This window comes from Trachypithecus francoisi, unplaced genomic scaffold (assembly GCF_009764315.1).
Source record: "Trachypithecus francoisi isolate TF-2019V2 unplaced genomic scaffold, Tfra_2.0 Lachesis_group3, whole genome shotgun sequence".
In the NCBI taxonomy this organism is placed as follows: domain Eukaryota; kingdom Metazoa; phylum Chordata; class Mammalia; order Primates; family Cercopithecidae; genus Trachypithecus; species Trachypithecus francoisi.
This window is the reverse complement of record NW_022681468.1, coordinates 36,271,130-36,286,318: the sequence shown is the minus strand read 5'-3', so window position 1 is coordinate 36,286,318 and position 15,189 is coordinate 36,271,130. Positions and strand designations below refer to the sequence as shown.

Sequence of the window (15,189 nt, the reverse complement as noted above, 5' to 3'; positions counted from 1 at the left end):
CTCCAAGTCATTACTTTCTTGAAGTTAAATGATATCAATTCCTTTTGCCTTCCTTCCATGGGCTTAGGTGTCCAAAGCTTTCATCATCTGCATGGATTCTCTCTGTACCGTCTCCAAGTTGGCCATATCCCCCGTAGGAAGTAGGGCCAGACCTTGAGTCCTCTGTCCTGCTAAGGATTTGACATCTGCTTTGTGAGCATAGTGGAGCAATTTACTGATACTTCTTTTTCTTCTTATTATTATTTAAGACCTTTATTAACAGGTGCTTGCAGTTTGTTGACTTTTTTGAAAAAATCAAGTTGTCAACTTTTATTACAAATTAAAAATGAAGTTCTTAAAAATCTCAACTTGACCGGATATGAAACAATTTAAAAGCCTTTAAAGGCATATTGAGAAAAACCAGGCTTTTTTAAAAAAACACGTTTGTTATTACCAAAAAGAGACGTCTTTAGGTAAAAATAATAAAAACCCCATGCTGCATAGATAATACAGATAGTTCTATTTATCTGGTCAACGAGCAAAAAGCAAGCACTTAAAGTCTTCAGCTCCAATCTTTTGTTCATTTCTTATTGCTGGAATTTCATATTTCTTCTTGTTGGATGACTAAACCGGATGATGGTAGAGATGGTAAGCCGGCATTTACTCAGCCCCACCCTGCTCAGCCTCGGGAGCGGACGAATTCTCAGCTGGTGGATCGGCTGCTTTTGTCTCTTTGCCATCTTGTGGTTTAGGGTTTTCTGGGCGTCTGCGTCGGTAATTGAAGTTGCGGCGGTACCGACGTTGAGGTGGCTGCTGACCTTGGGTCTCATCTCCTTGATTTTCTTTATCTTCTTCACTGCCGTCCTCTCTAGGCTGTCTTTGGCGAGGAGGGCCCCTGCGGAATCGTGGTCCATATCCCCGATACATACTCTGCCTCACTGGTCTACCTTGTTCTCCTGCACCCTGGTTGTCAGCACCCTCCATCACTTCTTCCTGCACAGGAGGGTTGGAATACTGTGGTCGACGCCCATAGGGTCTCCGCATGTAGTAAGGTGGGAACCTTCACCTGCGGTAGGGCCGGCGTTGTTGGGCCTGGCCTTCGGGAGCACCCTCTGATCCCTCGTTCTTTTCCCCACTCTCACTATGCTGGTAATTTTGCTGGTAATTGCGTGGAGGACCCCTACGACGTGGATAGCGTCTATAATGGTTACCGTCTGCTGCATATTTACTGCCTTGAACTGGAACACCACCAGGACCTGTAACATTTGCTGCCTCCGCACCCTTTTCTCCTTCAACATCAAACTCCACAGTCTCTCCATCTCCTACACTGCGAAGGTACTTCCTGGGGTTATTTTTCTTTATGGCAGTCTGGTGTACAAATACATCTTCCTTGGTGTCATTCCTGTTGATGAAACCGTATCCGTTCCTTACATTGAACCATTTTACTGTTCCCAAAACCTTCATGGCGATGACCTTCTTGTCCCCGCCGGCAGGCGCCGCCGATGTGAGGCCGCCGGGGCCACCGCTCCCTGCGCCGCTGCCCGTAGTGCCGGGCTTGGTGTCGGCGGCGCTGAGGGCGGGGACGGCGCGGGGGGCGGCGGGCGGCTGCTGGGTCTCGGCCTCGCTGCTCATGGTTGCGGTGATGGTGACTGGGGCCGGCTGCGGCAGCTGCGGCTCCTCCCGGGGTGTGATGGCTGCGGCGGTGGGGCTGCTCAGGGCTCTCTGGGGTCCGCTCTTCGCTCCCGCTACCGATCGAACTCAATTTACTGATACTTCTTAATCACAGGCCCCTAATTTAAAAAGAAGTGCTACAGTGATGATGTGTGTTCATGCCTAACTTGAGGTCCACTCTGATAATAGGCTGGTCCTTTTCTTCACTGAAAGCAAAGCATTTGATTCACTTGCATGTTTTATTCTATCCTTGTCAATATGCTTGTTCACTCACTATTAGTCAGCTTTCTTAAGTTCTAACTTGGTGGGCTTATGGTGACTCACATCCCACAGGTGAGGAGTATATAACTATTAAGTCATTCTGCTCATTTATTTATTCAAAAAACAGTTATTGAAAGCTGGGGGCCCCGGTGCATGCCTGTAGTTTCAGCTACTCAGGAGGCTGAGACTGGAGGATACCTTGAGGCCAGGAGTTGGAGACTGTAGCATACTATAAGCATGACTGGGAATAGTCCACTATGAGCATGGCACCCCAGCCTGGGCAACATAGCAAGATCCTATCTTTAAAAAAAAAAAAAAAAACAAGAAACAGTTATAGGATACCTCTTTAGGCCTAGCTATCGATACACAAATAAGAATTTGCCTCAGGAGACACACAGACTAGTCCGGGGCTTCTCAACCTCAGTACAACTCACATCTGGGGCCACAAAATTGTTGTGTGGATGGTCCTGTTTATTGTAGGATGTCTAGCAGCATCCCTGGCCTCCACCCACAAGATGCCAGTAGCACCACCTCACACACAGATTGTGACAACCAAAAATATCTCCAGCCATGGCCAAATGTCTCCTGGAGCCAAAATCACCCCAGTTTGAGAACCACTGGTCTGATGAGATAGACAGATATGCAAATGATCATTATAGCTCAAAGAAGCCCTACCATGGAGACACGAGCACAGGCCCATGCATAAAGGGCCCCGGAGTTGAATTCTGAAACTGGGTGCGATTTTTCCACGTAGAGACTGTGCTGGAGAGAGGATATTCTTGGCAGAGAAACAGCATGTGCAAAGGCACAGGGGTGTCAAAGAACAAGTCAGCTGCCTGACATGGCAGCTACTGGGTAGGAACAAAAGGAGATGAGGATGAACTGGGGCTGGCCCCAGTGTCTAAAGGGCCTTGTGTGACTCGGATGCTTGCACTTGATCCTGAAGGTTAGGAAAAGCAGGAAGGTTTGTAAGCTGCGAGCATGGTTATTGGCATGTTGGCATGATGAAGAGAGACAGCTCTGATGACACTCCAGGAAGAGATGATGTGGGCTTGAATGAAGGCGATGGTGCTTGAGAAGGGAACACAAGGGGCAGGATTTGAAAGCTCTTTCTGAGGCAGAGCATGCAGGATGTCTGAGTGGGGATGAAGACAGGGAATCAGCCCAGTGATACAGAGCTGATGGAATCCCGGTGGGTCTGTCTTGGCATTAAGGCTTTTTTCTATCCTGGAAGCATTCTAGAGTTTGGGCTTTGCCCGCCTTGTCTGAGAAGATGAGACTGTGGAGACACCTTTACGTCAGGGAGTGTTTCTGCTCGTTCTTCCTCGTTTGCTTTCAGATCAGGTTCACGGGAGATGTCTGGTGGACAGAACTCCCCACTCCCTTTACGAATTGCATTAAGGACACGAGCTGCTGATTTTGTTGCTGTCCGTGCCTGGCAGGCAGATGGCCCTGAGCCTCAGTTTCTCCATTTGTGATGGGAAGAGAACTCCCTGACCCATCTCCCAGGATGTGATGCGTGTGAACAGGGCTGTTTCTGTGGGTGGTTTAGACCCCCATAGGTGCTTGGCACTTCCTGCCTGCAGTTGGCGAGGATTGCGAGCGGTTGTAATCAGGCCTGATGGGAAGGCCCCCGACTCTACCACGGCCTTGAGTGGCTGCCAGCTCCGTGACCAGGCCTGCTTCAAAACTTGCCTGCAAGTTATTTTTCTCAGGGTGTCTGGTTCCTGTAAACAGGCTTTTCCAAACCCTCTCAGGCTCCAAGAACCCCCTTTGGCTGTGCATCCCAGTGCCCTTCACGCTCCCCAGCCCAGTGGAAAACCTCAAGACAATCCTACTCCATTCAAGCTTCATGCAAGCCCTCCCCTCCAGCTCCCTCCCTGCCTTCCCAGGTGAGTTAGAGTGAAAGCAGAGAGTAAGAGGCTGGGAAGGAGGCACCTTAGAGAGGCTGGCCCCGCCAGGCAGTCGTGATGGTCTCAGGCCTGCTATGTAAACACCTTTCCCCAGCACTTGCTCTGGGTGGGCTAGGTGAGTGGGTTGTGCCAGGAGGCAAATGGTGAGTGTGTGTTTGTGTGTGTGTGTGTGTGTGTGTGCCAGCTCACTGCCCCCACTCTCAGGAGCCCGGTGCTGATGGTGATCTCTCTTTCAATGCAGGAACAAGGGACTGCATTGTTAGCTGGCCTATCTCTTGGTTTCTGATTCACCCCGGGCCACGGCAGCCTGAGCAGGTTCACAGCTGCTCCGGGATATACTTTCCAGCACATCTAGGGCTTGGAACAGCCCCAGGTTTCAGGAACACATGGTGATGGGGGAGGAGAGGGGCTCAAATAGACTAGGGGTGTGGGGGAAGTGAGTTACTTCTTTCTTTCTTCAAGACGAATCTCCATTTTCATCATCTGATAGCAGGAACAGCATCTGAGGATGGCGGATGAATTGCAAACCTGCTCAGGTCAGGGGAGAGGGCAGGCGCATGGAGGAGATGGGCAGATTCAGTTCATCCTGGCTGAGGTCTTCTTGTGCAGCCGTGTACCCTCTGACACACAGCTCTTGCTCCAGTTTCAGCCTCCGCCCAGCCAGGGCCTGCCAGGGGCGCCCACCCGCGGGGCACTCTGGCGCACATCTCGGAAGTCAGCCCCCAGAGTGGGCCTCTGACTTCCAGCAGCCATGGCCAAGAGGGCAGGGAGGAGCTGGAGACCGGCCCTAAGAGGTGGGACCTGAGGAGCACCAGGTTCCCATCAGCGGGGTCTTTTCTCTCTGTTGCTAGTGGCTGGTTAAGGAGGAAATTGAGACTGTAATTTCCCAGCCTCTGCCATCTCCCTATTTTCTCTGAGACAGGTAACTGCCTCACAACAGACAGGAGCCAGGTGACACTGCTGTCCCAAGCATTCTGCCCACATTCAACCACAGCCATTCATCCATCCATCTGATGTCTGCTGAGGGCCTTCTAAGAGCCAGGCATGGTCCGGGTGCTGGCTTTTAGCAAGGAGCAGAACACAGTCCCTGTCCTCTAGGAGCCAGGAGAACCCAGAGGAATGGCAGGCATTGACAGCACCAGGTACAAGGAGCTTGGACTGGGCAAAACCAGATTTGAGCACTGTCAGTGACTTTGAAAAGCCCGGACCCTGCTCACCTGGCAGCAGGCAGCCTCCTCTGTGGCCATCTAGCTGGGCAATCTGGGGCAGGGCTCTCTTTGAGCCTGGTCATCTCAGCCCACCCGCAGAGATGACTATAGGTACCTGCCTACATCCTAGGGCAGCTGAGAAGCTCAAAGATTTGTGCCCAGAACCCCAAAATATAAAACCTTTGTCCAGCTCTCAGATTCTTCTCCCCTTTTTCTCGATGGGGTAACTGAGGACTGAGGCCCAACATGCAGGAGCCGGTATCAGAACAGGGAGGCTGCTGTGTGCTACCAGAGCTTGCCGCCCCTCCCGGCCTCTCTGGGCAGTGCTACACAGAGCTGGCCTCTGTGCGGGGTGCAGAGCAGCTCCAGGACTACCACACAGAGCCCCTTTCTCCTGCGCTCTGGCCCAGAGCTCGCTCTCAGGGTCCTATTTAGCGGGTCGGGTAATTGAAAAGGCGACCGCAGGCTGGCAGTGTGACCTTTGGGCCTGCCTGGGCGGGTGATTGAGTTAGGCCCCAAGGGCCCCCACCCCTGAGAGGACCAGCCAGGCCCCAATTCTGCACAGACACAGCAAGGAAGGTGCAGCATGGCAGGGAGGACCAGGCTGAGCTCCTGGCTCCCAGCCCCCATGGGTCACTTGTTCCCCCTGCTTCCCACTGTTCCCATTCACTATGCGGGGTCAAGAACTACCACCCTCTCTTTGAGGATAGACAGGGAGAGGGGACAGGGTGTATGTCAGAGACTAGATGAGTTTGTAGCTGAATAAAAGGGTTTAAGCAGCCTGGTTAAAACAAGAAAGAGCCTCCGTACAACCTAGTCATAGTGCTGCCTTTGACTTTCTACACAGAACTTTCTACAAAGATGGAATGTTCTAGAGTTGCACTGTCCAATAGGATAGCCACTAGCCACATGTGACTATTGAGCACTGAGATGGAGCTGGTGTGACTGAGAAACAAAACCTTTACCTAAGTTTAAATAGCCACATGTGGCTAGTGATATCCATATTGGACATTGTAGGTCTAACAGTCGGGGGAATGCTGAGGCTTTGGAGCCACACAGATCCAGGTTCAAATCCTGATGCTGCAGCTGAAACTTAGCAGTCCACGGCTGGGGCATGCTGCTTGATTGCTTGAGACTCAGTTTCCCCATCATTTAATTAGACTTCTCTTCTTTGCTTATTTCCGGAGAGATTATAAATAGTGAAATCAGCTTAATTTGGCTCTCTCTGAGATCAACAGGCCACTGTTTCCAACAGTCTGAAAACGCCAAGCAGTCCCACCCACATTCACGGGTCATGCCACATGGCAGGCCAGTAGGCTCTCCATGATGAAAGAACTTTAAGTTGCATGAGTTTTCAACAGATAAGACTCTTTCTGAACTCTAGCAAAGATATCTTCTTTTCAACTTCAACTAAAATAGAAAGAATCTCACTATTTGCCCAGACTGGTCTCGACCTCCTGGCTTCAAGCAATCCTCCCACCTTGGCCTCCCAAAGTGCTGGGATTACAGGTGTGAGCCACCGCACCAGCCTCCCCATCATTAAATGTAGAGCTGAATAATATACTAAGTGGGCCTGGTGGGGGGCCAAGCCCCAGGGTCCAGCTCATAGGAGCTAATAGTTCATCTATTAGGACTGCTGCCTCGGCCCCTGCAGAGATCAGTCCGGGGGCTTCAGGCATCTGTGTTTAGGAGGGCTAGACTGATCCAGGCTTTTTCTTCCTATGCGTGTACTGAAGGACGCCTGCAGGCAGGAAAAGGTTGTTTCTCCTTAGTGTGTGGAGGATTTGACAGAGCAGGTCCAGAAGTGCCGGGACAGGTTGTCAGGCTTGGACCTTCTGCTCTGTGCTCACCAGCTTCATGCCTCATAAACAGACATCCCTAGATTCATTTGGTGAGCCTGGTGGACCCAGGCTGGACAAAAACAGGCTAAGAGGGCATCTCCTGCCCTGGAGCTCAGCCGCCAGCTGTTTACCTCCTGAGCTGCTGCCTGTGAGCTATCGTTCTTCCTCCTACACCTGGATCAGAACTTACCTGTCCCACCTAGTGAGAATCTGCTGATTATTTGCCTGAGTGACAGCTGCCTTGCCTTGGTCCGGGCACTGAGGTCTTCCTAAGATCTGGCCCTGCCGTTGCCAGGAAGTGCATGGCCACTGCACGACTCCAACAGGAACACCAGGGACCATGAAAAAGAGGGAGGCTCTGGGCTGGGTTGGCAGGAGAGATGGGGTGGGGACAGCTCCCCAGCTGCTCTCTGAGGACAGCCACATCCCTGGCCTTGCTCTACGGGAGCCTCTGAGACAGCCACCCTGGAAACCTTGGTGCTACTGGTGCCATGTCAGTGGGGGCTTCCCAGACCGAGAATCTGGGGCCCAGGACACTCAGCCCTGGGCAGCACTGACAGACCTGTCTTCATGGTGCATGGCACCAGGGGCTTATCCAGATGATGAGGGCCACTGGCCCCTGCCCCCTGGTGACAATGGCCAGGCAGGAGAGCTGGCAAGTGCCAGGTCAGTCAAGAGTCACAGAGGAAAATGGCCCTCATAGTGCCAAGGATAGTGAAGCTTGGTTTCCCCATCACCTCTTCATCTCATCTGCACCAAGTGTAATCATTCAGCCCTACTTCACAATCCCTCTACAAGGAAGAGGATGGAATGAACTCCACTCCATCCACGGAGGGAAACATGGAGGTTCAGTCGCCTAGAGACTCTGCCTCAGGGTTCTCCCTGCCTCCCACCCCACACCCCACCGGATCACCCTCATCCTCATCCTCATCCTCCTCCTGATCATCAACACCATTATCATCACCATTTATTAAGTACCTGGTTTTGTGTGGAGCATGCATTGTTACATCATTTCATTTCATCTTCACTACAACTCTGTGAAGCAAGTATCTTTATCCCCAATTTACAAAGGGAGAAACTGAGGACCCAAGAAGTTGTTAACTTGTCTAAAGCCATAAAGCTCTCTGGAGTAGGAGAGAGGCTGTGCAGCCCAGGATGTCACTCCCTGGACATCACAACTGCTCAGGAGAGAGGTGAGGGAGGGACAGAGGAAACACTGGCGGGATGGTCTCTCCCTCATCACATGCCAAAAGGTCTACTTCTGGCAGGGTTGACTGTGTGGCCTGGAGGGAGGGCAGAGAGTGGACAGCGCTGGGGGAAAGGCTGTGCAGGGCCAGCAGGGAAAGCCCTGCAGAAGCAGCTGCAGAAGCATGCTGATCTGAGCCCCCTCCTCTCCACCCGTGGAGCCTTTTCCTCCAGGCCAGCCTGTTCCACAGGAAAAACAATCTCCCCTGCCTGGGGACTTGAGGCCTTGGGGCCGGCTGGGCCACCTTCTGGTCTGTCTTCATTCAGATCCCATTTCTCTCCTCTCTGGAAGCTGGGGGAGGGAGTCACGCTGGGGAAGGCGAGGATGAAGCTAAAGTCTTCATCTGTCCTCCTGTAAGCCAAGCAAAGAAAAATAGCCCTTTGCCAAAATCTTTCATCTCAGTCATTTACTCTCGCAGATGTTTTCTGCAATATAAACAAGAAGCAAAGAATGTTGGGGAGGAGAAGAGGGCGGGAGGCGGGTAAGAGGGAAAGGAGGAGTGAATTGACAGCTTTGAAATCTGGGCCTGCAGAGGGCAGGAAACAGGACCTTGGGAGGGTCCCGACTGCCCTGAGAGCCTGGGCATCCTCAGGACACTGCACGGGGCAAGTCGAGGGTCGCTTCCCAGGGTGTCTTTGAAAGGAGATTCTGGAAAGGCAGCCCAGCCCTTGAGTGGGTGGTCTCCCCGGACGCCCTCCCTCTGCCTGGGAAGTGACACATGGACAGCAGCTGCTGGGACCCTATGGGCCCAATCTGGAGCCATGCCCTGCCAGGGAACACACCTGCCCACCTTAGCACTCCCCAAAAGTTCTGGGGCAAGAATGCTCAGGCTGCTGCCAACAGAGCCATCAGCAGGACTGACAGGAGTTGCAGACACCTGCAATGGGCGTTAGGATTTGGTTGCACGGGGGGAAGAAAGAATCTTGAGCTGGAGGGGGTTGGCACATCCTACAGTGGGTCAAGAAATAAACCAAGGAAATCAGGTGTCTCTGAGTTCACCATTCTGTGAGATTCCTATTGATGTCAGTAGCTTTTAAACGAATAAGCCTTAGATTACGAACTCAAATGCTGATGGGGGCTGGCAGTAACTCACAGGAGCGAAGCCAGGTGAGCACTGTCCCGACTTGAAGAAGGCTGGCCCATCTAAAGGGGGCACCACCACTCAGTTTTGGCTGGGTATTTAAGACAGTCTAGAAATCCAGAGTTCTGTATAAAGTATCCTGTTTTAAAAAATATTTGCACTAATTAAAAACAAAAACAGAATAATACGGGGCTGGCCACGTGAGATGTGCTGCTTTTAGTTTGTGAATCATGGATTTGAGATTTTTGCAAAATATGCTGGTTGAATGAATAAATGCTTACTTACTCTTTCTGTTCTTGACTTTAAAAAGGGATTTGTGAGAAGCTTGGATAAGAATCCAATAGCAAGCTTTTACTGGGCATCTACTATCTTCCCAAAATGGAGCTAAACATTTTGATAGATTCAGATAATCAGAGGACCTGGTCTTGCCCTTGAGGATTTACACTGTAGTTAGGAGACAGAATCAGCTCGTGGTGCAGAGCCTGGGCAGGCACAGGGTTCCAGAGCATGTGGCAACAGACACTGCTCCTGCCTTCAGGGAGCTGCTGTTCTGATCTGTCTCCTGTTCTGTAAAGTGGGAACACACAGGAAATGAGACCAATCCTTGATGGTCCTTGGTGATGCGGCACAGAATGTTTAGGGGAAGGGGAGAAACTAGGCAATGCTTCCAGAGGGTGCAGTGTTTGGGCTGAACCTTGAAAGATAGGTAGGAAGAGCCACTTGTTCTTGGCTAAGTGAATTCTGAAACTGGACAACTTCTCACTCAGCCCAAACATTGAGAACTCTGCAGGATCAAGACCCAGGACCACTGAAATGAGGGAGTCCTGCTTGCTAAGAAACAGTGGCCGTCCCACATCTGCCATCAACATCTCACCAAATTGTGTATAGTGTCTCCAGGAGAAAGTCCCTTAGAGCCTTCAGGGGAAAGTCAGTGAATGGGTGGCCTGAGCAGAGTTGCAGCCACAGAGGAAGGCCAGCCATTTAGGAAGCAGTGATAGGCAGGCCTGGTGTTCAGCAACCTTTTTGAAAGGAAAGAAGGGGACAGATTTCACACAAGGGCCCATGAGGGTTTCTGAGTGTCTGTGGTTTCCTGTGAATGACTATAGTTTTGTGCTCCTTGCAAGGAAAGGAATGGAAAGGGAACCAACTCTGAGATTCCCACATATTCCACAAACACGCTGCAGGACAGTAGAAATTATTCCTGCTTTACAGAACAGGAGACAGACCAGAGCAGTAAGCCTCCTGAGGGTAGGACCCACGTCTGTTGCTATGCGCACTGGAATCCCTGGTGCCTGCCCGGGGTCTGCACCAGGGGTTGATGATGCCAAACGTGTCTTCTCTGAGATCTTACAGCCAGAAGTGGCCCAGGGGAAATTCAAACCCAGATCTGCCAGACCCCAAAGCCCTGGCTCCTTCCATGATGCTGGCGAAACCTGCATCTCCATAGATTCCCAAAGGTCACTTAAAGGAGAATGTTGGACGCTCCAAAGTTTGAAGACTATGAATGGGTGCACTCCATCATGGGTCGGCATGCCCAAGGAAGTGTTAGCATGAAGGCAGCGTGGCATACAAACATACTCATGTGTCCAGGCATTCAAATTCAACAGAGATCCTTTGAGACAACATGCCCTCCTTTTCATGCCAGGTAGTCTCTTCTCCAACAGCCCTGTGTGCGAACATCTCTAGGGGAAGCCAACTTACCACCTCACGTCTCACTGTGACTGCCAGCAGTTGCGCTCTAGGCTGGCCTGGTTAGCCATCACCCAGTGGTCTTTGCACTCTCTTTCTGTCCTCCACCAACAAGGCTCTTCAACATGACTACCTTCCAGACACTTGAGGACCTCTCTTTTATTTGCCAGCTCTCTTATTTATCTCTTCTGCTTTTCCTTCACACATTCTCGTGTGACACACTCTCAGTCCCCTCCCGCCTCCCCATGGTTGTCAGCAAATGCGATCCATTGCATTTTGCTTCTCCTTTAAAAGCAGTGCAGTGGCATTCCAAGTGGGACAGACCAGTAAAGAGACCAGCAGGAGAAATACCTCCCTCATCCTCAACACTCTTCTTCAGTTAATGTTACCTAAGATGACACCAATTTTCTTGGTAATTGTTGAGGTTGACTCATGTCAACTTTACGATCAACACACACCCCTGAGTCTTTCACATCTGCCCCATCCCAGGCTAAAATTCCATTTGTTTAGCCCCAGGTTCCAGATGTACATTAATCCTATTATATTTCATCTTGTTACATTCAGCCACATGAATCCAAACTGTTGGGATCTTAGGAGATTCTAATTCTGTTATCCAAGATGTGAGCTGCCTCTGAGAGTTATTCCTAGTCTCTAATAGAACTGTTGAAATGGAAGGGCCATGGGAGATTCTGGGACACGGATGGAACCACCCATCAGGCTGACGTCCATCAGTTTGTTAGCAGCTTTAAGGCCTGTCACTCAGCACATCCCCAGCTGTCCCAGTGACACTGTCTCCAGCCCTCCTTGTTCTCAAGAGAGCCATGAGGTGTCTGCTCTGCTGCCTACCACAATGCCATGCGCTACCAATTTAGGAATCCCGTCTCCTCCCTCCAAAAAAGTACAATGAGTAGGTCATCTTTTTTCTTGGTGAATCCATGCTGATTCCTAACGATCATCACTTTCTTTCCTAAGCCTTCATAAGCCATCCCTTTCCTTGTAGATGAAAGAAATTAACCCTGAGTCCAAAGCAGAAGCCTTCAGACAGCTGGACGTGTTAACTCATTATGCTGGGCATCTCCATTTGCCCCTCCACAGCCACCCCATCCTCCCCTCTACTGCTCTGTGCCCCAGGAGGCTGGCCTTGTGGACCACATTACTGGGCACACTTGCCCTCTGGCTTCAGTTGGGTTCTGCCAGTGGGAGGCACCAGCAAGAGACAGGAGGGTGGAGCCGGGCATAGTGGCTCACACCTGTAATCCCAGTACTTTAGGAGGCCAAGGTGGGTGCATCACCTGAGGTCAGGAGTTTGAGACCAGCCTGGCCAACATGGTGAAACTCTACTAAAAATACAAAAAATTAGCTAGGCGTGGTGGTGCGCACCTGTAATCCCAGCTACTCGGGAGGCTGAGGCAGGAGAGTTGCTTGAACCCAGCGGGGTTGAGGTTGCAGTGAGTTGAGATCAAGCCACTGTGCTCCAGCCTGGATGACAGAGAGAGACTCCATCTCAAAAGCAGAGAGAGAGAGACAGAGAAAGAATGAGAGAGAGAGAGAGGGAGGGAGAGAAGGGAGGTGGGACAAGGTCAGGATATTTATTTATCCTCCTGGTTCTACTGTAATGGGTCCTTGCTTGGCTGTGTCTCTCCACTGCCCCTCTGCCTAAGGCCATAGCCCCTGATGGGTGGCTGTCTGCTCCAGATACTTTCTCTTTCACTTCTCTCCCTTTACCCTTCAGGCTCCCCACCCCTGCTAGCCCTGGAGGGCTTCACCTTGCCTTGTTAGCTTCCTTTAGCTTTACGCATAACTTGTAAGTAGTCACATTTCTAAATTCTGCTCAATTACCCCATTTGAGTGTGCCTTCTGTCTCCTGCCAGAACGCTGACCAATACACTCATATTTTGAGTCATTTCCTAAAGACTTAGGCCTAACAGTGCTAGATGTGGGAGGGAGTGTAGGTGTTGATGAGAATGGCATAAGAGTTAAAGGCACACAATCAGTGGTCTAAGTGATCAGGATTGAATTTGATTTCCACTGCTTTCCAGCTATAGTTATTGAACTTCTCTGAGCCTCTGCTTTGTCCTCTGTAAAATGGGAGCAGTAGTCCCTTCTCACAAGTTCATTGTCAGGATTTTACTAGATTATATTTGTGAAACATTAAATTTGGCATCAGGTGCATTATAAGCACTCGATAAATGTGTTATTCTAGATTATTATTAAGACAGACTCTAACTATTGAAGGTATTGCTTTGGTGCTAGAATACACTAGCAATAAGCTTCAAGGTTTTCTTGTTTATGGCCACCAGGAAATTTGGACCTCAAGTAATCTGCCTAAACCCTACAAGAGTAAGAAAAAATAAGCATTGTTGTTGCTGTTATTTTATTAGCTAGAGAGGCAGTCAATTCTATCACTTATTTTCAAGATAATTTTTTAGCGAAGACTACTCTAGGAGGTTGTAGTTACATTCTTTCTGACACCTTTCCCCTATCTCTTTTCTACATAATCTTAAAGTCCCCCAACCACCAAGGACGATTCCTACTGATTTAAACTAAGAAAATGTGGCACCTTTTAGCCTGCCCTTACAGAGTTTCTCCCCACCACATCCACCCCCGCCTGCAATGATGTTCTTACCAAAATAAGGCTCAGAAGAGAGTCTCTTAAGTTTGTCCAAAAGCTAAATCTGAAAGAGGTTAAAGATTATCTGGTCAGTCGCATTTCACCTGACTATTTTTAGCTGATATAGGGCAAAACAAGGTTCCCCAAAGATCTGGGCCCTGTGAAAGCTGGAAGTTCTGCCAAGATGGAGGAATACAGCTCTCCATGTTGGAAAAGAGAGCACAGTTCCCTCCTTCATCACTCCGGGATATCTATTTGCTGCCAGTGAATCTCCCACCTGCTCTGTCATGCTAGCATTTGATCACATTGGATTCATATGTACTTATTTGCTGCTCCAACCGCAACCCTTACTCCTGAGCCTTTACCACTCAACTATCAATGTGTCCACTCATCCTCTGGGCCATCTAGTGCCCTCTTATCCTCCATCTCCTGGGTCAGAAGCTTGGCAGTTTTCTGGATGTGACTCCTAATGGAAATCCATGACAAAAATGCGCAGATTCTCAACCAGTGAGACAAACTCCGCTTCTCAGCCTCTTCTGCCAGTGTCCCCCACTCCTATTTCTCTCTCCGGAGAGCCCTAAGCCCTGCCATGTTGTTTCTGTCCTTTCAGCCCCTTTTTCCCCCTACTTACATAATGCACCAAGGGTAAGCATCTTCCTGCCCAGATATATCTGCCCTTCCACATACTCCCATGTGACTTTTTGACCTCTGTTGCTGGAATCTCTTGAGTTAGAAAACCAGAGATGTTTCCATGACTTTTAAGGCTTTTGTTGGCAAGGCAGCAAGGAGAATGGAGTAAGGGGCCAAGCTCAGGCTTTCTGCCTTGCCCCAGGGGGCAATGCCATGGGAAGGTGACCTCCTCACAGGCCTGGGGGCTATCCCAGTGGGATGACGCTATTGGGTACTCTATCTCAGGCTCCTCTGTTGCTCTGCCCTTCAGGCGGGATATTGAGTTTTAACTTAAAAGACAGGGATCAAGCTACATCCCATGATTTATGGTCTAGGCCAGGGTTTCCAAAACTGTATAAAAAGTTATTCCTGGCCAAGTTCCCTATTAGTCATATGTGTGAAGTGGAAACATCACTTTGTCAGAAATATACTTCCCCCAACCCATCCCAAACTGTGTCTATAATCAGGCTCTGGAGGGAAGACACTGGTATTAGAGCTGGTATCGGGAGAAGAACTCAAGGGAAGAATGCTTTACTAATAGGACTGTATGGCCCTTGCAGTGGTGATTACACCAAACACATATGGAAAGGGATCCTGAAGTAGCCAAAAGAATGATGAAAACTTCACATTGGTACTTCCCCTAGAGGTGCTTTTCCACAAATGGATAGATTATGAATGTTTAAGCTTTCTTATTTAAGTGACCTTACTCCATCAGCATCCATCCACTTTCTTCTGGTACCCATGCCCCTGTTTCATCTTGGGGAATCCCACACTATGACTTGCTCTCAGTCCACGAGATTTCAGTGCAGCCAACTTTGCCCCCAACTCAGGGTGAAGCATAGGACCCAGGCCTAAGCCAATCAGAGCATTAGATTCTCTTGGGCATAGTGATTGGTTTAGGAACGGACATCTGATCAATCAGAGCCAATGAGATACCTTAAGGTCTTCCTTAGGACTTCTGGGAAGGGGACTCACTCTTTCCCCCTTGAATCTGAAATCTGAGAGTTATAGAGCTGGAAT

The 15,189-nt window shown here is 50.0% G+C and overlaps 1 protein-coding gene across 1 annotated transcript; it reads right to left on the bottom strand.

Annotated features, from left to right (window-relative positions):
* Window positions 1–566: 566 nt before the first annotated feature.
* LOC117069425 (Y-box-binding protein 1-like) lies at window positions 567–1,734 on the bottom strand. The gene is given in 1 exon segment (XM_033187635.1): window positions 567–1,734. A coding segment is annotated over 1 exon segment (972 nt). The 5' UTR covers window positions 1,612–1,734; the 3' UTR covers window positions 567–639.
* Between the last annotated feature and the right edge of the window lie 13,455 nt (window positions 1,735–15,189).